Consider the following 24,723-nt stretch of genomic DNA (forward strand, 5'->3'; position numbering starts at 1 on the left):
TTTAGTTAGCTCACGATTCTGTTTAGCACGTTAACAATTTAGGTGGGCTCAGCTGGGTGATCCTTTGGCTCTCCTCATGCGTCTGTGGCTGCCGGAGGTGAGCTGGGCATCTCTGCTTCCAAGGGGATGCTGGCTACCAGCTGGGGTTATGAGGTGACTGAGAGGATGCGTCTCATCCTCCAGCAGGCCAACCTGGGCTTCTTCACTGGGCAGTGGCAGGGTTTTGAGAGAGAGAGAGTGGCAGTGCACAAAACTTCTTGAGGTTGGGCTCAGATCTGACCTTCTGCCCCTTCCCCAACATCCCATCCACCATAGCAATTCTCAAGGCTAGTCAAGATTCGGGGTCGGGGCAGGGGGCAGCTAGCTGCACAGTCATGGTGCAAAGGGCATTGACGCAGGAAGGGGGAGAGTGTGACCATTTCTGGAAACAACTGACCACAGTGCAGCCTATGAGGGGACCTCTGGGACAGGAACCAGGTCTCTCGATTCGCAGTGCAGTGACCCCACCTCAGCTACCTGCTCTGCCCTGCGACACCAGCAGCAAAGTCTGGTGCTTTCTCAGGTGGCTCCACTGCTCCATGCCCCAACCCCGGTCAGAGCCAGCTTGCCACCTTCAAACGCCTGCACCCTTAGGAGATGGAGCCCAGGCTCTGCACAGGGCCAGCCACGTGCATCCCATTCATTCATGGAGTCATGGGAACCTGATGACCTGCCTCCTGCATGGAAACTCTACGGAGTCCCTGTCCCCTCAGTCCTCAGGGGAAGGAAATATACACAGCACAGCTGGACATGCATGTGTCCTCTGCCCTCCCCACAGGGCAGCCCCAGCTGTCTGCTAAAGAAACTCATTAAACTTATCTCTGGCAAGGTGTTTTAGACCATCGTAAGCTACAGATAGCTCCTTCTGCCCACGTTGCATGGACAGGGGGGCATGTCAGTTCCCCTTGGGGGTAGGGGGTACCTGGTTCTCATTTGCATTCACATTTTGATCGTTTCCTGTGCATGCTCTCGGGTCGGCCAGGCTCCTGGTAGAGTGGCAGCCCTGCAGTGCTCCAGGCAATGAGGACGTGGGTCAGATGGGCAGTCTGGGGACAGGCTTCTTCCATCCTCTGTGCATTGACTGGCAGGCAGAGACAGTGTCTTGGTCATATGTCCCCGATAGGGGGCGCATTTTCCAGTTTATGTTTGTATTTACGGCCTGTGCCCCACCCTAGACTGTAAGCTCCAGCATGTCAGGGATGATGGCGAACCCCGATTCCTTCCACAGAGCCTGGCACAGAGTGGGTGCCCCATAGCTATTGCACAGATGGATGGATGAAAAGTTGGATTTAATTGCATTGAGCCTCCTCACAGAAGGCTTACCTCCTCTACTCCTTTTCTGAACCAGGGGTCTTTATTCCCATTGGCCTTGAGGCCTAGTAGAAAGAGCCATGAACACAGAGCCACAGGCCTGGGGGCCAATCCCAGCTCCTCTGCTTACTGTGTGACCGTGGACACGAGGTGGTCACGTGCCGTGGTACTGGTTGTCCACTGCCACCTCCAGGGGGAGCCATTTATTTAGACTACAATGTGAAGGACTCCTCCTGGGTTCATGTAGTGGGGCAGGCCTGCAGCAAGCGACTTAGATTTTCCACGTCTCAGTTTCCACGACCATAGCGTGCGTCTACTGTGCTGGGGTGGGAAGGGTAAAGGTTGACACTAAGTACAGGGCGGCTGCTGTGACGGTGATGATGATGGTGATGATGACTGGGAAGGAAGCAGGTGCCAGGGAGATGCGCCTGGCCCGCACGCCTTGCCTCCCCGCCTGCCCCCTGTCAAGTCATGCCTTGCCCTGCAGAGTTGGCCCAGCTCTTACTCCCAGCTCCACCGCCGGCCAGGGTCCTGTTCACAGCATCCTTCTCACCCTCGCCCTCCCGACCTCCTCTCTGCGGCTCCCTGGGTGAGCCTGCCCCTGTCCTCTCATCCTAGCAGACCCCAGGACAGGGACATCTCTGGGCCCCCAAGACCCTGAGTCCCCCAGGGACCGTCACCAAGAGGGTCACTGTCCCCCTGGAAGCCCCAGAGTGGGCTCACCCAGGTGTGTGATGCAGGGCAGAGGCCAGACCGCTCCACTCCTGTCAGCTGCCGTCAGCAATTTCCCGCCCCCGCTCCCCCCGACCCCCGGAGGCTGCTGGGGCCTCTCCAGCTCCCACCTTGCATCCTTCCCTTGCGCCAGCCCCTCTGAACTTGCAGCTTTTCCTGCCGATGCCCCTACACCCCCAGCATCCTGCAGGAAGCCCACTCCTGTTCCCAGAGGGCGCTGCTTGAGGCATCCGAGGTAACGTTAGTGAGGGAGCAGGGAGCTTGGCTCTGGGCCTGACATCCCCCCAGCCCAGAAGGCAGGTGCTGGGGAAGTGACTTCAGAGGGGGCAGCTGGGGTGGGGGGGGGTGCTCATAGCTCGCTGCCCTCTAGCGGCCCCTCCTACCCCCTGCACCTTCCCCAGAAGCTGGGAGGCTCCGCCCCACCAGGCAGGGGCCTGGACACAGATTCCTTCCAGCAGCAGCCTCTTGGACCAACCAGCAGTTCCTGGGCCGAAAGCTCCAACCTGCCCGTTCCGGTCCAAGGAGGCCCACCGCAAGGGGATGAGGAATTCCACTGAGGCCAAGGACAGTCATAGGAATAGGCGGCATGGGAAGTAGCTCATTATGTAACTTACATCATTTGATTCCCACTATAACCCTGGGAGTTAGGAATTAACGTCCCCATTTCACAGATGAGACTAAGAGAGGTGAAGTCACTGGGCCCATCAGCCCCCAAGACCGGGAGGTGTTTTGATTTTATTTGGTTTCGGCTGGAAAGGGGGTTGCCGGGGGAATGGCTGACTCCTGTGGAGTATGACTGGAGCGGAGGGGGCTGAGTGATGAGCCTTCCACCCCCTTTCCTGTTTGTTCCACTCGCTGTTCATTATTCTACTTCCTTCCACAGGATGCCAGAGGCCTTGGATGGGCCCCAGGGGTCCCAAGCAACTCTTAGCAGGGACCGTGCTGTCAGCAGCGGGCGGTTGTGTGCGTGTACACGTAGGTGCGTGCAGGTGAGCGTACAAGACTCCCTACGTTCACCAGAACACAAATGCCACGTAGGTGTCATCACAGCCGTGTTCTCAAGAGCCTAGGACAGGGCCTGGCACACACAGGTGGCCATTAAGTATTCCTGGCATGAATAAATGAATGAACGAATGAGCCTTAGCCCACAGGTTCCAAAGACCCCAGGGAGCAGTGGGATATTTTCCCTGAGGCAGTGTGGTAACTTCAGTCTCTGTCCCTCTGCAGGGGAAGGAGGTGGTGGCAGTCCTGGCCCACAACAAGTGCTGGTGGCTGGCCACTCCAGTGTCACCGTGACCCCCTTCACTGCTCCTTGGCCTGAGGGACTTGCTTACCTGGAAGACCCCAGGGCAGGGCCTGGAGGAGGCTCTGCCCTGAAACAGGCAGGATCGGGGTCGGCGGTGGGTTGCTCTGCCTGTCCTGGAATGTTCCAGGCTGGCAGACATTTGGCCTTTCCTGCCTACCACTGGCTGGCCACCCACAGCTTAGTGTGAGCAGAGAAGAGCTGGGAGTCTTCCCAGCCAGGAATGGATTGAGCTCAGGGGGTTTCAGGGCCCCTGCGTGTGTGTGTGTGTGTGTGTGTGTGTGTGTGCGCACGCACACAGGGGTGGCGTCCAGCAGTACTCACCCATACAGCCATCCCAGTTATTAAAACACTACTACAGTTCTCTACTGGTGGATGCCAATCCCCCCGGGCCAGCCCCTAGGTGGCTCTGCACCGCCCACCAATCCACACAGAAGGACCCTATACCAGCTCAAGTCGGGCTTCCACTCCCATTGGTCAGTGTCCGTGCCACACAGCTCCCCTGAAGTCCAGCCTCCTGGACACTTGCTGGGCACTGCCATTGGCTCCCCCCAAAACCCAGAGAGCAAGCTGGCGCCCACCTAGGCCTCCTGCCTGGCCCCAGGGGCTCAGCAGCCAGGCACCGTGGGACCCTTGGCCAGTCCTCAGAACGGCATGTGCCCTGGCCTGGACTTTGGTGGGAGAGACAGCGGCCCGGGGGTGGCCCCACCCCACAGAAGGCCTGGCAGCAGCTCAGCTGGCCCAGCCGCCAGGGAGGGACGTCAGAGGCTGGAAGCCCATGGCCCCTGTGGACACATGACTGGCTCTCGGGGCCAGCGGGGAATTAGAGAAGCCAGTCCACAGCACCTCCCTGTGGAATTTCACGGGCCTGGGGCAGAAGCGGGGGGAGAAACTCGGTCCTCCCAGGAGGTAGGAGTGAGTGGCCAGCAGGCTCAGGGCGATGGTGACCAGGTTTCACAACACAACCCTGGGGTCATCCCAGGAAATCTGGGGCAGAGGGAGGCTGTGGAGGCAGGAGGATGTCCTTAGAGTCCGCTCCATGACGCTCCAGTCCTGCTGCCAGGCCAGCACGTGCCTCAGGAGGTGGGCATGCCAGAGGAAGCCGGCTGCGGCATTTAGCCCACCCCCTAATCACTTACGACATCTTCCCCGTCTTCTCTAAAATATTTTCAGGCACAGTTTTGAACCCACTCCTACTCTCTGTGGCACAGGACCCGTGAGGAGAGGCCAGGTAGAACCTTCTATACTCCCCCATCCCTCCCCTTCACCCACTCGAGAGGGAGGTAGCCAAGGTCCCAATTAGGTCGGAGGTCATCCGGTGGCTGGGACAGGAGTTACCTCAGGTCTCGCTTGCCCCCCACCTTCTTGAGACTCCCAGCCTCAGCCCCAGCGTCCCAGGCACTTCACGCTGTGTTCTCAGCTAACACCTGCTGTTGCTCTTTAGGGAAGGGGCTCTGGGCTTCCTGGACCATCCTGGCGCCCCCATTCTTCCACCCAGGACAAGGAGGGTGGAGGACAGTTGTGAACGGGGAAGAAAGGGGCCCGAGGTTTCCTTGTGCTCAGCTGATTACTAGCCCCAGCCTGGTGTCATCCCCAACTCCTGGGTCCTGATGGATCCTGAGAAAGCGCCCGGGCAGAGACCCCTGTCTGCAACACCCAACACCCTCACACCTACCTTTCCAGGTGTCCCACTAGGGGCCCCATCCGCAGGCGTCACTGAAGGGCAGGGAAGCGCCGCCCTGTGGCCACCTAGACTCTCCCACCACTGCCTACAGGGCCCCGGGCTCCTCAGCGCCCTCCTCCTGCAGCCCCTCACTGTGCATTTGCCATCAGCAGGTTGGGCAAATCAAATAAACGTGTGTTTATTTCATCCAAGTCTATACTTCCTCATAACTTTACTTTTCTCTAAGTTTTTATATTTTTTTAGATGCACTTCCTTTGTGGAATGAGGCAGATTATACACGAAATAAGCTGGGACAGCTTCACTCAGAGCCCTCAGCCCTCTGAGCTTGGGAAGAGCTCCAGGGAGAGTCCCTGACTGCGGCGAACAGCCCCTTGGAGTTGAAGGGTTTTTCAGCCCAGGGCTGTGCCCGGCACCTCCCACAGGCCCAAAAGCGAGTTTGCCCTGGATTTTAGCGGCAGAAAGCCTCTTGCAAGAAATTAACTGGATTCAGATCAAGAATTAGACTGTCTCTAAGGTGCACCCCTCCCTCCTTCCTGTACAGACAGGGCTCTTTCCCAGGTCCACCCTCCAGCCCATCTCTCTTTGGGGAGCATCTGTAGCTAACATCTTTTCAGAGCCTGAGAAACTAAAGCAACTTGATTCAGGAATTACCTTGGAGGGCTGCTAAAGATGCAGTTTCTTTCTCCCCAGCCCAGATCTGCTGAGCCCTGGAATCTGCACTTTAACCAGCCCACCCGACTGAGAGACCCACAGGCCTGGAGCTGGTGAAGCACCTGGAGTGACCTGACAACAACTCTGGGTTCCACCAGCTCCAAGGCTGGGGCGGCAGCGCCACCTGGTGGGTCCCGCTGAAACACCTCTACTACCCTTCTCGCCCCACTTCAGGGAGGCAAGTCCCCCACCGGCCCCTTCCTCTGCCTCCAGGGCCCCGTCCCGGAGAAGTTGGAGAGGAGGAGATGGCAGAGCAAGTGCCACCCTAGACTGGCCATTCTCCCAGCCTTCCCTACCCACCACACCGCCCCCCTCCACCCCAGGGAACTTCCTCCTCATATGTCCTAAAGCCGCCATGATGGCAGAGCATCTGAACACCTCCTCTGGGCTTTGTGATGCTGGCAGGGGGTGTGTGGGGCTCACCCCTGTGCACAAGTAAGAGCTTCCTTTAAAGTCTCATCTTGCGTCTTTAAAAACCTCCTGAACTCTGCACATCTTACTCCATCTCATTTCTTTAATATGAAAACGTTTCCTTCCTTTGTGAAAAACAGATGCTCTAGAAAGAGGCGGAGTTCATTCTGTGGCTTCACTGATGCACCCCCGCGGCCAGCCCAGGGGCACCTGTACCCTGGTCTAGGAGGCCGGAACCTAGGGGTACCATCTACACCTGTTTGAACACACAAATCAAACTCCAGCCACGCCGGCAGCCATGCAAATGGACAAGAGGCAGGCGTCACACTTCTCACGGTTCCAGCTTGAACAGGGGACCAGAGATGCCCCCAAAGGGCCCCCGGCCCTGGAGACAGCAGTCAGGCGCCCACAACTCTCTCCTGCAGACCCAGCCACTCTGTTAACATTACCTCTCCCCTGCGGTCCTCCCCCAACCCGGGGAAGCAGCATCCCCACCATGGCCGGCTGGATTGTTACAAATCTTCTTTAATAATCAGTCATCTATGTTTTACAGAACTGTACACAGGGCCCCTCCCCACTCCCCTACAAGGCACAGCCTTACCCACCCATCCCAGGGGACAGAGGACAGGAAAAAGCATCCTCTAGCTTCCCTGGACAGCTCAGGGTCCTGGAGAATGCAGGGCCAGCTCTGTGCCACACCCGGAGGGTTCACCCATCTGATTCCCTAGGCGGCCCAGGGCCAGTCCAGACCCTCTGGCCCAGGCAGTCCCGCTCCAGCCCAGCTCAACTAGGCACTGCTCCCACAGCACGGCCCAGACTGATCTGAGCTGCCCGGGTGGGGCTGGCTCAGGCTGGGGAAGGGGTGCTCTCCTCATGTCAGGTAAAGCCCCCCCACCCCGCTACCTCAACGAAAATGTGAAAATCGAGGACAGTGGAAACAAAGTAGTGGAAACAAAGTTGACCCACGCAGTGGGCAGTCACCCGACAGCCCAGGGCGCCTTATCCACCCCGCCCCCAAGTTTTTAATACACTTCCTCCCGTGCAATATACACAGCCCCCAAGGCAGGTAGAAGCCCAGCCCACCTGTGCAGGGAGCGTCTTCTCGGAGCTGCTAAGACAACCCTGGCAGACAGTGAGCGGAGGAGCCACAGAAGAGCTGGGGCTTAAGGCTGGCGGCAGAAAAGCAAAGGAGAGGGGTCCAGGCCCCAGGACGCCCCCCACTTCCAGCCAGCACAGGACGGACAAGGGGGCTTGGCAGTGAGGTGGGAGGCAGGCCTGGAGGGGGAGCCAGGGAGACCCCTAGGAGCCCTGAGGTTGGGGGACAGGCAGGGAGGTGGGGGCAGCGGCCACTTCAGTACTTGGGGACCTTGCTGTAGTCTTCGGAATGGATGTGCCGGCACAAGGATATGGAGAGGAGCACCCCCAGAAGCTGTCGAGGGAGGAGGCGAGAGTCAGAGTCAGGCCGGGCTGCCCAGGTCCCCAGAGGCCCCAGGTCAACACACGGGACTTGACCTGGATGAAGCTGATCCTCAGCTAGAGCCTCAGGACCAGCCTGTGATGCAGGCGGCAGAGGGGCCGGCGAGGGGCAGCGGGCAGGCCACGCTAGCCGCAGGGCCTCTAGAAGCTGAAGAGCCTCAACCCGCCCCTCCCCGCACTGGAGGCCTGCAGAGCAGGGACGACCCGGGAGGGCAGCATGGGGAGGGTTGGAGGGGATGGGACCCAGACCTCGATGACAGCGACGCCCACACACACGCCAAGGATGATGCCCAGGTTCTCCTGCAGCCAGGCCTGCACCTTCTCCATGCAGCCCTACAAGTGGAGAACACAGCCACGTCACCCCACGATGGGCCACTTCACCCCATCACTCAGAATCCCCAGGAGGGGCCACCCCCAGCCTGGAGGGCCAGCAGAGAGGGGTCTGGGTGTTCCTTGAACGGAGACATTGATGAATACATAGATGAGCGAGCCAGGGGGACTGAGGGTCTGAACCCACTGTGCACCGAGCCCAGCCCTACCCGACAGCCGTCCACGCACCTCCTTGTACACAGGCCACTCGTCGGGGTTGTTGCTGCTCTGGGTCCCATTGCCAGCGGGGGCCTCGCAGAAGCCCGTCTGCGGCGAAATGCTGCTGTCCTCGCTCTTGTTCTTGCAGGAACAGGGGTAGGTGATGTTGATGCGACTCATGAGCTCGGCATTTTCTGTCCAGTTGTAGAAGCTGGCCCAGCCGCAGCACTTCACCTGGGCAGAGGAGGGGACAGGTTGTTCGAGTCCATCGCCCACTCAGCTGGGGTCTTCCCGGACAGGAGCTCAGATCTGCCCCTTCCAGCTGCCCCCAAGCCCGGTCTCGGCCAAACCACCAGGATTAGAGTTTACGCTTCACTTTGGCATTTGTGAGCCACAAGGGATTTAAAGGGGCTCTCGGGATATACCGTAAACGATGAAAACAGGAGGAAACAAAATCAGCAAAAATATAAAGCAGAGCAGGAGGGACGGTCAAGTTGGAAGAAGATGGTCAAGGTATACGGCACGTGAGGCGGGCAGACGGCACACGGCTAAGAGTTTGGGGGCTGGAGTCAGGCTACCGGGTTCAAATCCCATTTCTGCCACCTACCAGCTACTCAACTCTGATCAAAGTGCTGACCTCAACTTCCCCATCTGCAAAATGGAGGGAACAAAGGTTCCTAACTCGGTCTGTTATAAGGACCAAATGAGACGAGGCAGGCAAGGCATCCAGCTCAGGTTGGAGAGCACGGTAATCGCCCGGGTAAGGCCAGTTCCACTTTTCGGCTCTGAGAACATGCTGGAGCTGAGGTTTGGCTCTGAGCTTCCTGGTTGCCAGAGTGAAAGGGGAAACACGGTACATCTACCTTTTTAGAGGAGAAAATGCTCTAGTTCCTGAGGCAAAGAGTCTTTCTGGGGGCTCATGAGGGGGACCCCGAGAGGCTTCAGATCACATGTGGGCTTGAATTCCCGACAGGACTGGGACCTCAGGGACTAAGCCTGTGCCGGGAAATGCCCGGGAAGGCAGAGCAGAGTCGGGGGAGGGTCCTTTCCATTTCTGGCCCTACCCTGTGCACAGGCAAGCCGCTGCACTTCTCTGAGCCCCAATTTCCTCACCGGAGAATGGGGTGATGACAGCCACTCTGCTAGGGCCCCCGGGAGGCTGAAGGGCTAGCATGGGAGAGCTGTGTGACACCTTGCCCAGCGCGAGGTCGCTTCCCCACCTGCTTCCTTCCTATCTCGGGTGGGAAGTGCCTGACCAGCAGCGCGGTGGCCAGCAGAGGGCGTGCCAGGCTCGCTCAGGCGTTCTCCGGCTCCAGGCAGTTTCTAGTCTAGGATTTATTCTTTATGTTGCAGGTGCCTGGCTGCCTCCTCTCCAGCAAGAAAGGCTGGCACCTCAGACCTCTGAGGGGCACCCACAGGCCCTCCCACACCCAAGCAAAATGAGGCAGCTTGCCTTGGTCCTTCGACTGCGCCAGGCAAAGCCCCGCTCACCAGGAGCCCCTGCACTGACGCCCCCGGTGTCTCAGTGGTTGTGCGTGATGATTAAACATCACCACCCACATGCCACATGATAAGTGCCTCGGGCTTTATAAACTCATCTCACGTAAGCATGGGTCAACAGTCCCATTTTATACATGAGGAAACAGGCTCAGAGAAGGCCTGGCCAGGAAGTAGCTGAGTTTTGTATTTCAGCCCTGGGAGCCTGACTCACCCTCTGTTTTCTTACCACCATCCCAAGCAGCATCTGACAGACGTCAAATCACCTAGAGGCCCTGCAAACTGCAGGAATCCCCAAGTCAGTCCACCACCTCCCATGACGGGGTGCTCATCACCTCCCCAGGGACCCGCCTCTGTCCCCAGGCTCCTTGAAGGGTGACACTTGTTCACCCTGGGACACCCCGCTCCCTCTAATCTTAGCAAAGCGTCTCAGCCACTGTGGATCAAACCAAAGGGGGCATGAAAAAGTTTCCCTGTGCTCCTGGAGCCCTCCAGATGCCACAGGCCCCCTGTGTCACCAAAACTCTGTGAAGCACGCAGGCTAGAATGTGTCACCCTCCCTTCTTCCCAGCTCAGATGATGGACATGCCCATGTTGCCGGGACAGAGACCCATCTCTAGTCTCCACGCTCTCCTGGTGTCAGGCTTTCTCGTGCTGTCCTGTCCCTGCCCCTCACATCCCACAGGTCTCCCCAAAGGCAGCCGGCAGGCAGTGCCTGTTGTGTGCAGGGCCCTCTGTGACAGAGGGGGAGCTGCAGCATGGAGAGGGCGGCTCCTGGTCAAGGGCACACATCTGGGACCACCAAAGCGGGGCAGCTGGGGTCCCATCACTGAGGGCGCTTTGCGTGTGTGCTGATTGGTCCATCATCGAGGCAGGCTGGGAACCCAGTCAGTCAGTCAGTCAGTCGTCAGTTGTTTCATCCATCAGTCCGTCATTCATTCATTTAGACAATTGGTCAGTCATTCTGTTAGTCAATCAGCCGGTTTGTCAGTCATTCTGTCAGTTAGTCTGCTTGTTAGTCAGTCAGCCAATCAGTCATTCTGTTAGTCAGTCAGTCATTCTATCAAGCAGTCAGTTAGGCTGTTATTTTGTCAGTCAGTCAGTCAGTCAGTCGTCAGTTGTTTCATCCATCAGTCTGTCATTCATTCATTTAGACAATCGGTCAGTCATTCTGTTAGTCATTCAGCTGGTTTGTCAGTCAGTCTGCTTGTTAGTCAGTCAGCCAATCAGTCATTCTGTTAGTCAGTCAGTCATTCTATCAAGCAGTCAGTCAGTCAGTCAGTCAGTCAGCCAGTCTCTCTCTTTCGCTTTGAGGTGGAACACACACACACACACACCAAAGTGTACAAATTCAGCTTGATGAACTTTGCCACCCATATTGGCATAACCACCACCTGGACCAAGATTTGAATAGAACATTCCTTTCACCCCTGAAGGTTCCCGCGGCTCCTCCCCAAAGGCAGCCTCCACTCGGACCTGCGTCAGCATCTCAGCTCTGGCACCCAGTTTCTTTTTTTTTTTTGATCAAATATTTTTATTTTAGGAATTTAAGGCTAATCAGTAGTAAGAAATCTGACAACATACTTTATTATATCAGCAAATCATAGAATCATTTTCATAGATATGGAAGCTTTCAATAAACGTTAACTTTCATTCCCAATTAAACTAGAAGTAAAATGGAAACAAGGGGATTCCTTGGGGCTGTGCATTTTAGCTGACAACCATTATTTAAAAACTTAAGCTTTCTAACCTTTATGATAAAATACAAGGATTCTGAACCTGCTAACCAGCTGATTGCAAACAGCTGGCCCGGTAACCACATAACTTTCCAGAGAACTAGTTAGCCAGACAAGTTATCCTTTAGCTATAACCACCAAACTCTCTTATGCTACAAAATGCTCAAGACATTCTGCAGACTGTCACGGCACCCGGTTTCTTAACCTCCAGGGGGAGCTGTCAGCACGCCCCAGTCCGGCTTCAGAGGAGAGAGTCGAGGGCTACCTCTGCTTCTGGCCACTTGGGGACAGCCCTGGAGCAGCCTCCAGCGCCCGGGGCCCCTGGGCGAGGAAATGCTGGGGGTGGCAGGAAGCGGGGCGGCTCAGGAGCCCTGCCCCCAACAGATACACACTGACACTCAAACCGCTAACATCGTCTGTCTGTCAGGCACACCCAGGCCCACAGACGACCAGCCACAGACACACAGACACACAGAGGCCAGTCTCCCACGTCCCCTCACCTGAGCCTGCACGTAGTCCCAGGCCTCCTGAAGGCTGTCCTCGTGACCATCCGTGTAGTTCTGAATGAGCTTGGTCACGATGCCGCCCATCTCCTGCTTCAGCTGCAGAGGGGAGAGTGAGGACCGAGGTCAGATTCCCCGAAACCCGCACCCCACCTCCGGTCATATGTGCTTAAGCTGCCTCTCCCCCACTCCCCCCAAACACTGGGGACACGCTCACAGCTCAAAAGCGTTTCGTCACCCATTCCAACCAATTTTCACTTTCCTGGTACTTCCTGGGCACCTTCTCCCCCGGTCACCACGCTAAGCCCAGAGTGGTCAGGGTCAAAAACTCCCACCTGGGCTTCCCTGGCGGCGCAGTGGCTGAGAGTCCGCCTGCCGATGCAGGGGACACGGGTTCGTGCCCCGGTCCGGGAAGATCCCACATGCCGCGGAGCGGCTGGGCCCGTGAGCCATGGCCGCCGAGCCTGCGTGTCCGGAGCCTGTGCTCCGCAACGGGAGAGGCCACAACAGTGAGAGGCCCGCGTACCACACAAAAAAAACAAAAAAAACAAAAAAACCCCTCCCACCTGGCCGTCTCCTCAGTACTCAGCAGCACATGAGCCTTTAGACGGGAATCTGTCCACGTCACTGCTGGAAACCAGCCAGGGCCCCTCACCACGCTCCGGAGGCACGCCGCTGTCTTCTCAACAGCCCACAAGGCCCTACGCCACTTGGCCCTGCTCTTTCCAGACTTCGTGTCCTCTCATTGTCCTCCCTCTATTTCAGTTACACAGGTCTTGCTGTCTTTGTGCGAGGCATACTCCTGCCTCAGGGCCTTTGCACTTGCTGTCCCCTCCGCCTAGGACGCTGTTTCCCCAAATATGAATGCAGCTGACTCTTCCACTTTCTTTACAGCTCTACTCAAATGGCACCTCCTCAGAAAGGCCTTCCTGGACCACCCAGGAAATGTCAGCCCTTCTCTGTCTCCTCCAAGACCCTCCTTATCCTACAAGGGGAAGCATGATATATTTTTCTTCATAGTCTCGTCATTACCTGCTCCCCTGTTTCCAGGATTTATGGTCTCTCTCCCCCACTGGAACATCAGCTCTGCGGGGGCAGGGACTGGGTCTGACCCAGCCTGGCCAGAGTAAGTGTGTGGCGAGCACGGGTAAGGGATGCGTGTGTAACCCCGCCACCTGCCCCACACCAGGGCCCCACAAAGTTTGCATCCCGCCTGTGCTGGGACTCCAGGGTCCCCCATGGAGGAAGAGAGAAGCACCTGCTTTTCACTAACCCCCCAGAGAAAACAGTCATTTACAGTGAAGGCAGGAGCGGGGTGCAGAGATCAAAGGGCTTCAGCCCCCAAGGCCTCTTACTGGGGCTCTGAATAGAGGATCTCACCACCGCAGCTTTTCAGGAGCAAGTCAGCTGTGCAAGGGAGGCAAACCCGAAACCAGCCTAAGAGCTGCGGACACGCTTCCCTCGGCCCAGAGGCCGGGCCCCACCTGCCGACTTTGCCCAGGGGCCTCCCCGGGTGCCCCAGCAGGGACAGGCTGGTCATGGTCACCTGCTGTCCCTGCAGAACCCTGGGGCAAGGTGCCCGAGAGGGGTAGGGGCACCGAAGGGACAGCCCCGCACCTGGTCCTCTGCTGCTGAGAAAGAGGAATTGGGGAGATGAGACAGGTGCCTCCAGGGGGGCGCTTACAGAGCCTGGCTCAGAAGCCCGTGAACAGGGCTTCCGCCAGCTCCTCACGAATGCAGCGCTCAGAGAACCCACATCCTCCAGACCGACCTTCGAGCTGCTGCGGGCCTTCACCAACCCTGCGAGACCAGCCCCACCCCCAGGCAGCCCCACCCTCTGGAACTGCTCTCTGCCCCCTCCCTTTCCATAAAACTCTTAGCGAAGCATCAGTACTTCTTTGGTATCACGCACACGGAGCTCTACAATTTGCAGAGCTTGCCTGTCAGTAATCACAGCAGCTGCAGCTAACTTTGATCTAATGCTTATTATTACCAGCGCCACGCTAAGGACTTTTAATGCAGTATTTCACTTGAATCCTCTGAGCAGACCTATGGCCCAGGTACTGACCTCGTTCCCTCATTATGGAGGCGCAGAAAACGAGGCCCAGAGAGGTTAATTAACTTGCCCAAGGACTCACAGCCAACATGTGAAGAGCTGGGGTTTGGACCCAGGCGCTTCTGATTCCGGAACCCAAGTTTTTACCCATTAAGCTCTATCGGCATTTAAACCACATGGCCGTACCTTGCAGCAGGTCAGAGCAGTTTTAAGGAGGGCCCAGAGAAGCTCAGTGGTTTGCCCATGTCACACAGCGGGGGTTGTCTGCCTGCAGAATCTCAGTCTTTTTGCCCCGACTGTCTCTGCTCCACCTCGACTCCCCGGTGAGCAGATGATCCCTGAGGCGTGGAAAGGAGGGGGTCCCCAGAGGCATGTGCATAGACAGCCATCTCCCCACATCCTCCCACCCACCCTTCCCCACCGACCTGGGCTCTATTTATACCCGGCATGGTTGCCGCAGCAGCACAGACTTCCCTGTTTCAGGCCCCAGAAATGAGAAGGTCATGGAAGCTGGGTGGTTTCCACTGAGGCTGGGTGGTTTCCATGGAAACACCACAACCATCCTCCAGCCCAGAATGGGGCTGAGGGACACAACTGGGCCACGAGGACCATGGCTGCAGGGGCTGGTTCAGCTTGGAGCTGAAGCAAATGCCCAAGAGGCGGTGTCAGGAGCCCAGGGAAGTTACCCTGGCAACCAGGCCATTCCTGAGACAAGAAGGAGCAGGGAGGGAGAGTGAGAAGACACTTGCCATCTCACTTCATCCCTGCTGCAACCTCTCTGTGGTTTCTGCCTGCCCCACAGCTACTCTCCCTTCTTGAAACAGCAGTTCCCTTGCTTAGCAGTAAGCACCCCTCAATCCCTCCATGTGGCTGGGAAGCCCTGCCCCCTTGCTGCCATGGGCAAAGATCCAGGCTGCCACTTAGTGCCTTCCATACCCTGACCACAGCAAGCGGTCTAGGGATGGGCATGTGACCCGAGGTCACACACATGGGCCCTCTATTTCTGCTAATCTGGTGGGATGAGGGCCTGAGCTGCTGGTGGCCACCCCAAGAGCCACTGGGGATAGCTGGCCTGAGGCGGGAGCCAATGGAGGGGAGCAGGGCCGAGCCTGGAGAGGGACAGTCTTGGTGGCAGCCTTTAGAAGCCTGATCCAGCTGAGCCTGCAGCCAGATCTGGCCAGATCTGGGTTGCTTTCACATGTAATAAAGAGTCTTGCCCAGGAATGGCCGCATAATTTACAACCCAGTGCAAAATGAAAATGCAGGACTCCTTATTTCAAAGCGATTACGAATTTCAAGACATCAAACCAAGCATGGCACCCGTCTAAGTGTGGGACACTGTGTGGCTGCTCGGGGTACACACCCAGGAAGCCAGCCCTGGTTCTGCCCAGTGCCATCCTCCCCACTTCCCAGAAGACAAAACCAGGGCTCAGACAGTGAGAACAACTTCCCAAGATTAGACAGCCAGCAAGCAGACGAGATATGACCATAACCTGCCATATGCAGCTCTGGAACCCTGAGATTCTAATCACAGCAGGCCACCCACCATCTCCACCTGGTCTGAGATCCTTCCATCCTCTGGCATGACTCTCTTTCCCCCCAACCCCATGCTGTGCTTTTATGTCACCTTGTAGTGTGACTTTTCTCAGAGAGGTAGAATTAGAAGACACCTTTGAGTCCAACATATCAACCAAACGTAAGAATCCTCCCCATACTTTTCCACGCTCTGCTTAAATGCTCCCTGTGATGGGGACCTCAGTATCACACAAAATAGCACATTGCAGGTTGGGGAGGCTCTTGATACAAGCAATTCATTTTAAGTTGAGCCTAAATGACTTCTACCCATTAGTTTTTATCCTCCCTCTCCCTCCCAAGTCCCAGCTGGGACCACAGAAAACAAATCAAATTGTTCTCTCCCAGGACAAACATCATTCAGATAGTTGAGACTCAACCATGTCCCCCTTTACCCCCTCCTCCCCAGGGTAAGTCTCCAGACTCCTTTGATGGCCCTTTGATGGCCCTTTGTTCAGCCCTCTCTCCATGCTCTAATGTGTCAAATTGCCTCTTACAATGAGGTACCCCCATGCAATGTAAGGGACCCACACCTTCCTGTCCCCTCCCCGGTTTCCCACAGAAGGTGTTGCCAATGCTTTGAGGCTTCATCCTGGGATCCTGGCAAGAAATGAGGACCCTTTGCCCTGGTGAATGTGGAGGGGGTGGCATGTTTACTTTCAGTGACCATCCAAGTCTTTTCTGAGAGTCCGGCTGCAATCTACATAACCAGTTACCCCAGATTTCAGCAGGAGGACGACGTCGTATGCTCCTGGCCCCGCCCCCATAGGCTCCCTGAGGGTGGGGCCTGAGTCAGGTATGGGAGCCATGCACGCAGGTGCTTGAGAGTCTCCGCCCATTGTTCTCCACATTCCTTTCCAGAAGGACAGCCTGGACGCCTTCTTCCCCCCTTCCCAAAAGGGAAGAGGAAGGTCACCATCGCCTCCCCCTGTCCTGGCTCCAGCTGCCTCCCTATGGCAGTAGAAACCCAAGCTAGTGGATCAGGAAGCTTCCATCGCAGGGAAACAGACATCTCAGATGTCTCACAGAGCGGCACTGTCCTCAAGGAACACGTTTCACCACGTGTGCACTCAGTCCTATGCGCATGGCTATTTGGCTACTTTGGGCTTCTTAGGTGGGAGAGGGAAGGAGGAGGGAGGGAATCACAGTTCTCCTGGCTGGCCACCCTCTCTGGGGAGCACACAGCAGTCCAGCCCAGCCAAGGTCACCACCCCCAACCCCCGGCTCCCATCCAGACCCTGCGAGCCCCTTCCCTCCACGCTCTCAGCCCTCAGACCTTCTGCACAAGCCCCTGATATAACCTGTCAGAGCCTCAGTGGTCTCACACGTGCAGGTCAGTGGTGCAGCCTGCGTGAGTGCACCAAACCCAGCTCCCAGCACATGCTGGGAAACAGCTACAAGTTCACCTCCTTCCTCACTGACCTCCCACCCTTCACTGCCTGGAGAGAACAAGTCAGAATCCCAGAGTGTCAGAGCTGGGAATGGCCCAAGAGGTCACCTGAGGCTCAGAGAGGCTGGGTAACATGTTCATGGTCACACAGCAAATAGCGGCGCCCCCCCACCTCAAACCCCGAACACAGGGCCCTGAATCCCAGACCTGTCCTTTTCCCACTAAACGGGGGCTAGATAGTGATCAGATGAGGAAACAGCCAGAGGAATCTTAACTCCACACCTAAATCCTGGTTCCCACAGCCCTTGCTAATACGAACATTAATACTGGTGACAACAGGAACAGCTGCCATTTACTGGGCCCTTACTAGGCATTAGTGAAGTTAGTAATGGTGACAGTAATAATAAACTCTTGCAACAATGCCAGCAAACATCTGCTCTGCACCAGGCGGACACTATGCCCTTCCCATCTGTCAACGCTCTCCAGCCTTGCCACCACGCTATCAGGTGGCCTTTGGGGCCAGTGGGCTCTGGCACTGAGAAACGTTCAGATTTTAGGAAGGGCTGGGAGCTATGTGTCACCCCCCCCCACAATCTCTCCCATTCATATTTCCCAAGGGGCACCTAAAGGGGGTAAACCATGGCCATCAACAAGCTCATTTCTGTTCCGGTTCCATTTTGCCACCAAATGAGTTGCAAATGGTATTTTTGTTTTTCAAAGTGTTTTTTGGACTTTGGAATCGCAGATAAATAGAGCAGACCTGTAGGATTACTGCCATTTGACAAAGGAGGGAACTGAGGCACAGAGAGGCTGAGTAACTTGCCGAGGGTGTCAGAGCAGGGCTCCAGCATGGGCAGTTTGGTTCCGGGGTCCAGGCCCTGGGCCACCACTCTATATTTTCTACAAGCCTTGCAGTCTGGGTTCCCTGCAACCCTGGCAGGGGTGGGGGCCAGCCAGGTCTATTCTCCTCCATTGACAGACACAGAACCCACGGCTTGGAAGGCCTGTGCTTTGCCCAAGGCATCCAGCCTCCCCTGTTGCTGCCCTGGGAACAGTGGCTGCTGGGAGGAAGGACAGATAACGGCCCTGGAGACCACCTCAGGGAGAGCCCAGAGGCTCAGTCCCTCCCACCCGCCCAGGAGCCTGGAGAGCGAAGGAAGATCGGACCCATCGCCTTCCAGAAAGCCTGCTTCCTTCAGCCTCACACAAGTCCCACCTCCCCAACTGGGCCTCATCTGCAGGAATAAACACCACCAGGGCATGTTTAGTCTTCCACTGGGATTTACAATGCGCTAGGAAAGAAAAAATAAATCATTCATTCCAACTCGGGCGATCGAGTGGCGCCAGCACTTCCCCAGCAAAGCCAGGAAATTTCCCCGCTTTCCAGAAAAGGAGGTGGGCCGAGGTGAGGCCAGCTGGGGCTGGGGGCGGGAGGTGTGAGGTGTGGAGCCTGGGGGTTGCGGGGAAGCACAGGAGGGGACGGTGAGGTACCACGACAGACACAGCCTGGACTGGAGTCAGGAGAGCTGATTCTCCAAACAAGCCCTGCTCTGGGGCCGGGGGGCGTCTCTAAGGCATGGCTCCCTGTCAGCGGCCAGGCAGATTATACCAGCTCGAGGGGAGGAGCATGGAGTAGAGGAAGGCGTGGCCTTGGGTCGGAGGGATGGAGATGGAAATCTCTGCTCTGATGCATCTGAGCTGAGTGTGACCGTGGCCCAAAGTCACTGTTTTTCTGGGCCTCAGTTTCTTAAACTTGAAAATGCTCTCAAAACTAAAACGTGCGCCAAGTGACTAGCTCAGCCCCTGGGACGTGGTTGGCGCTCACAGATGGGCACCGTCTTTATTACTGTGAGATGGGGAAACACAGGGGTGAAAAGGTGGACTGCCTGACACCCCTGCCATGTTGACCAGCTTCTGAGTCACAGGAACCGGCTCACTGGGGCCCAGTTCTTAACCACTCTCTTTGTAATGTACCAGTGACTGGGTCCCAGAGAAGCCCCAGGTGTCACAGGGTGGAAATGAAGACCTAATCCCATAGTGCTTGCACTGGAAAAGTAGTTTCCCTTCCCTAAACACTGGCTTTCTGTCTGGCACCAAGCGAACTTCCTTTCATCTACTAAACTGCTATTTCCCCTTTTGCCTTGGCTGCCAGGAAGCTCAGTGTTCAAGTTAGCTTTCAGCTGCTGTTGAGTATGCTGTCCCCTAGCTTCAGGAACAGTGGCCTTCTTCTGTCTCAGTGTGCATTCGGATCTTTCTCATACTGATTTTAGTTGCTCTATGCCTATGTTGGAAGCCAGCTCCAATTTTCCTGGGAAACAGGCTGGGTGGATTATAAATAAGTAAAGCAGATTCAGGTAGGAACCACTATAATGAACATTTCACCAGCATGAACCCAGAAGCCAGGCTGCCAGGGTTCAAATCCTGGTTTTGCCATTTACTAACTGTGTGACCTTTGGCCTGGTGACTTAACCTCTCTGTGCCTCAGCTTCCACATCTGAAAATGAGGGTATTCATACCCATGACCTCAAAGGCTTGCTGTGAGGAACGAATAATTAAATGCAGTACATGCAAAGCGTTTAGTGCCAGGCTTGTTCTAAATTCTATTAAGCATTAGTTGTTGATGTTGCTGTAATGTTTTCTCAGCTTCCTTCCAAGAGAGATCTGTGGCAACTTGACCTTCAAGTGGTAAAATGTACGAGATCACCTGGCCGCTGGCTCTGCCAGCCCAGTCAGTGGACAAGAACTGTAGCCTTGGAGGAAGGCAGGGTCCCAGCCTCAGCTGAGCTGTGGGTGAACTCCGACTGGCCTCAGGGAGCCTGGGCTCTCACCTGGCCTACCCACTGACCACTCTGTCCCCTCACCCCTCACCTGCAGGATGAGGAGGTGAGGCTCAGGGACAAGAAGGAACGTAAAGTGGCTAACACTCTGCCCAGTATCTGGTGTGTGCCGAAGAGGGATTAGGGATGAGGGGTTATCGTCACTACTACCGCTGCTGTCGTTGTTACTCATCTCTCTGGGCATCTGCTTCTCTGCCCATCAACGTAACACTTACACGGCAGAGCTGCTGGGAGGACGAGACAATGTGTATAAAGCTTCTAGAAAATACCACGTGCACGGAGTAGGTGCTCCACAATAACCGTGACAGCCACAATCGACTGGCAGGCCCAATAGTCATCGCCAGCTCCCGCCTCTCTTACGTCTCTGTCTTTAGAGCCTGAAGGCTGGTTACTCACTTTCTCAGCCCCCTTGAAGCTAGGGGTGTGTTAATAACCCAGACTGGGGGAGACTTTTGGGAGGCTTGCTTTTCTGATAAAAGGGGTGGCCGTGGCTGGCACTAGCCCACTCCCTTTCTTCAGGCCACAGCAGCACAGATGTTGTACCTGGTGCTGTGGCAGCCATCTCGTGGCCATGAGGTGAGTGGCAAGATGAAGGAAAGCCGTCACAATGAGGATGCTGAACAGACAGCCAGAACCAGGGCCTCCGAGCTTCCGAACCTGACTTCTGGTTCAGTCAACAACAAATGTCCTTAGAGCTGAAGCCCCAGCATGTCTGATTTTTTACTCCTCAACGCTGAGTGTCTTCCCGCTGACACGGGAATAATGTTTTCATGGACAGTCTCCTCCCTGGGCCTCATCTGTGGATGAGGTGCCGAGAACTGTGCTAAGTGTTTTGCTAAGATAAAGATCATCTCACTGAATCATCACAGAAACCCTGAGAGTTAAATTTATTAATGTCCCCAGTTTACAGAAGGTGAAACAGGCTCAGAGAGGAAAGCAGCTTGCCCACGGCCACACAGCTAGAAAGTAGTGGGATCGAGCCAAGATCTGGGCCCAGCAGCGCCTCCACCGACCTGTACTGTCCTCTCCTCTAAGCTTCTGCCATGTGGCCACAGGGGGCTGGAAGCCTGGGAGGCTGACCTGGCACCTGTGGGTTCCCGGTCTTTCTTTTCTCGGCTGCAACGCATGGCTTGCGGGATCCTAGTTCCCTGACCAGGGATTGAACCCGCACCCCTGGCCGTGAAAGTGTGGAGTCCTAACCACTGCACCGCCAGGAAATTCCCCACCTATGGGTTTCTCTGTGACAACTAAGAGGCCTCTTGTCTAGCCCCCGTCCCAGGCCAACCCTGCCCCCCACCCCACGTGGCTGGTCCAGCCCAGGTCGGGGGGTGGGGACGAGGAGGGTGCTTACCTTGCCCATGTTGAAGTAGAATAAGACCCCAGCAGTCACCTGGGCGATGAGAATCAGGAGGACGAAGGCAAAGTACTGGGAACACAGAGCAGGCACAGAGTCAGCTGGGGGCTCCCACCAAGTCCTACGCGCCGCAGACGCCCTCACCCAGGCTGGGCCGGGGCTCTACTCAGGCCCCTCTGGGCGGGATGAGGGGGGCTGGGCGGGCGGTGGTGGAGGACCGTACTCACCATCCCCAGCAGGCAGCGGACCTCGTTGACAGCACCAATGCAGCCCAGGAAGCCCATGAGCATGGTGAAGCCGCCCACGCCAATGAAGACATACGCCCCCGCCTTGAGCGAGGTGGACGAGGTTTCTGCGGGTGGACAAGAGCATCCGATTCAGCCTATCTCGCCCGTACTAAGTACAAAACCGGGGCAGGGCTGCTACCAAATCCCTGCCTTGGGGTCAGGCTCTGGGGTCGGCCATCCAGCCGGAAGCCTGTTCCTTCACCAGCTCTGGAAGCTGCCTCCCCTAGACGTGCGCCCCACCCCCCATCTATCCTATCCCCACCTCCCAACCGTCCCGCTTTCGTTTTTCTCCTTAGCGCTTACCAGGATTGAAAAGACTCTCGTTCTACCGGCCTATCTCGCTCATTGTCTGCTGCCTCCACAAGCCTGTGGAGGCCCTGCTGAACCCCCCGCCCCCAGAACTGCGTCTGGCACAGCAAAGCGCTGGATGAATAACTGTTGAATGAAAGAACCACAGACTGGCAGGTTCCGCTGAGGCCACAGACGCTGAGGGCCTGCCTCCCTCCTCGTCCGTGACCAAATGCCGGCCTCCCTTGCCCACTCCCTAGTCCTCAGGGGCTTCACATGTGCCGTCTCCTCTCTGCCAGAACTCTACCCAGTAGGTGCCCGCACGGCCATCTCACAGATGAGAAAACTGAGGCTCAGAGAGGCCCACCAGCATGGGCCAGAGCTGGGACTTGGAGACAGGCAACCCCCCAGCGCCACACTCTGCACTGAAGCACCGGGCACGTGTACGGACACAGGCGTGACGCTCATTCATGTGTTCAGCCCCCAAAGATTTACCCGGGGCCCACCGCATGCCAGGCTCTGTGCCACATGCTGGGGACACAGCCGTCAGCCTGCCGAGGTCCCCGCGCCATGAAGCTGATGGGGTGAGGAGTGTCTCTTCTGGCTGTGTGAAGGGTCGGGAAGCTACTGAAGCCGGCTAAGGTCCAGGACATGGGCAGGGAGGGGCCGGGGTGGTGGGGGAAGGCTGGTCTGAGCAGGTGACATGATCGCTCAGCTGAGAATGAAGCAGTCAGCCGAGGGAAGAGCTGAGGAAAAGCATTCCAGGCCGTGGGAACAGCAGGTGCAAAGGCCTGAGGAAGGAGTAAGCTCGGTGTGTTTGGAAAATAAAAAGAAGGTCAGAAAGAACGGATCAGTGTGAGTGAGAGAGGAGTCTGACAGGCGACACGCCTGAGGCGGAGAGACAGGGGCCTAAGGGCAGTGACAGAGCCCCTGGGGTAGGTGGAGGTCAGAAGTTTCGGGGCACTTGACCAGCATTTCCCAAGAATCCCAACGGATCACACAGGGAGAAGCTCATGTCCTTCTCCAGCTCCCTGGTGTGGGGTGCGTGGGGTCCCCTCTACCCTGAGGCTGTGACGCGCTAGGTGGACCAGGGTGGACGCGCCCCCCGGCAGGCAGGGCGCTGCGGGCTCTCTCCCCTGACAGCCCAGGCACTCCAGGGAGGCTGGCGCGGCACTCTCAGGGTGTGGGGTGTTTCCAGAAGGGGGCCTCAGCAGATCAGGAGGACCTCTCAGGGATGCAGACTCCCGGGTCTGTCAGAGCCAGGCAGACTTTCCAGGAGACCGTCTGGAATCTGCATGGTGAATGTGCTTCCCCGATGTCTCGGGCACAGCCAGGGCTGCCACAGTTGCCCGTCAATAGGCTGACTGACCACCATTCCCCGGGGGCACCTCAGAGGGGCTGAGATCCCCACCTTGACCACGGACGGGGCGTTAGGGCCCTTAAGGAATAACGACAAAGCTGGAGTGTGGGTGGGGAGGAAAGTGTGATCCAGCTCCATCCACTTCCTGGGCACAGACAGAATGTTCTGGAGCTCAGGAAAAGCCCTGGCCAGCCCACTCCACTCTCAGGCACCAGGGGAGGGAGGCCCCCCGCTCAGCTCCTCACAGGAGCCCCCAGGAGCCGGACAGAGGCCCCGAGGGGCTGAGTGAGGGGCTTCATTTTTGCTCCAGGCCCTCACCGCCCTGGCTGTCAGCCATCAACCACAGCAGGGGAAGGCCAGCAAAGTTTGCTTTTCTTAAACTTCCTGGGTTTGGGTTCCAACAAGCCCTCCCAGCGAATACTCTACATCAAAAGGCAAGTGGCACTGCCTGGAAATCCACTGTGTGCCGGCCCTGCGAAAGGCCCTTTATCCAAACCATCTTGCTGAATTTCTGCCGTGGCCCAATGAGGGTAGATTTGCACCCTGATCTGTCTGTAAGGGCCCAGAGGCCCAGAGCAGGCAAGAGGCCGCAGACGGGGCCCAAGGGGCAAGGCTGGAGGCTGAGACCCCCACTCGGGTCCTTCTCTTGGGAGGCCAGCCGAGCTGCGGTGTGGCGTCTCTCTTTTCTCAGAAAATTTCATCAATACCAGTCCCTGTCTTCCTCCTGGGTCTCAGGCTGGCCCTGATCTGAGCAACCTGACTTAGGAAGGAGTGGGGTAGCCCGCACACTGCACCAGGCCCTTGGTTTTATTGGGCCTCGGAGGTACCAGCGAGGTGGGGAGGAAGTGGCCCAAACTGAAAGGGACTGAGGAGCACGAGAAGAGGGTGCCACGTAACCCCAGGTTCGCTGCTAACAGGCTCTGACCCCGGGCAAGCCATTTTCTGGGCCTCTATTTTTGGCTCTGTGAAATAAAACTACTTCCTACTTCTTAAAGATGTTCTAAGGTTCAGATGGTGTTATAAACTCATTTAACAATCACTTATGTAGGGTTTACTATTTACTAGAAACTCTTATTAACTCGCCTCATTTCTCATGATAGCCTTATGATATACTGTCTGTTATTGTCCCCATTTCACAGATGAGGAGACACAGAGCGTGGAGTAACTTGCCCAGGGTCACATAGCTTGCAGACAGCAGAACCAGGATGGGAACCCTGGCTGCCCGGCTCCACGGTCTGTGCCCTTAACCACTGTGCTTGATTCCGCTCGTTACGGTGTGAATGCGGGGCGTGCTGCAGAGCCCTGTGGTACAGGGGATGGGGTCTCAGGAGCCATGCCCCCTGGTCCACATCCCAGCTCCCTCACCCTCTAGCTGTGTGTGTGCCCTTGGACAAGTTCCTTCCCTTCCCTTCAATTTCCTCCATTGTAAAATGGGGTTAGTAATGCCTAGCCCCATGGACTCACGGAGAGGATTCAGTTGGTAAGGGAAGAGCCGTGCCATGCAGGCCTGGCACACGATAGGCCCTGGGTTCCCAGATCTGACCTCACCTGCTGTGTGACTCTCAGCGAGTCTTTTTCTCCTCTTCTCTGAGCCTCAGTTTACCCAAGGGTATAGTGACCGGGCTAGCAGATTGGTGTTTTTGAACCC

General features: G+C 56.7%; 1 protein-coding gene across 1 annotated transcript in view; it reads right to left on the reverse strand.

Moving 5' to 3' along the window:
• Nucleotides 1–6,276: 6,276 nt before the first annotated feature.
• Nucleotides 6,277–24,723, reverse strand: part of CD82 (CD82 molecule) — a 52,516-nt gene continuing 34,069 nt past the window's right edge. Inside the window, exons 4-9 of the mRNA XM_060159350.1 lie at nt 21,368–21,492; nt 21,138–21,212; nt 11,929–12,030; nt 8,226–8,429; nt 7,917–8,000; nt 6,277–7,620 (exon numbers count right to left, since the gene is read on the reverse strand). Of these exons, the coding sequence (XP_060015333.1) occupies nt 7,543–7,620; nt 7,917–8,000; nt 8,226–8,429; nt 11,929–12,030; nt 21,138–21,212; nt 21,368–21,492 (668 nt within the window). The 3' untranslated portion in view covers nt 6,277–7,542. The remainder of the gene's footprint in view (nt 7,621–7,916; nt 8,001–8,225; nt 8,430–11,928; nt 12,031–21,137; nt 21,213–21,367; nt 21,493–24,723) is intronic.

This window comes from Lagenorhynchus albirostris, chromosome 9 (genome assembly GCF_949774975.1).
Source record: "Lagenorhynchus albirostris chromosome 9, mLagAlb1.1, whole genome shotgun sequence".
In the NCBI taxonomy this organism is placed as follows: Eukaryota; Metazoa; Chordata; class Mammalia; order Artiodactyla; family Delphinidae; genus Lagenorhynchus; species Lagenorhynchus albirostris.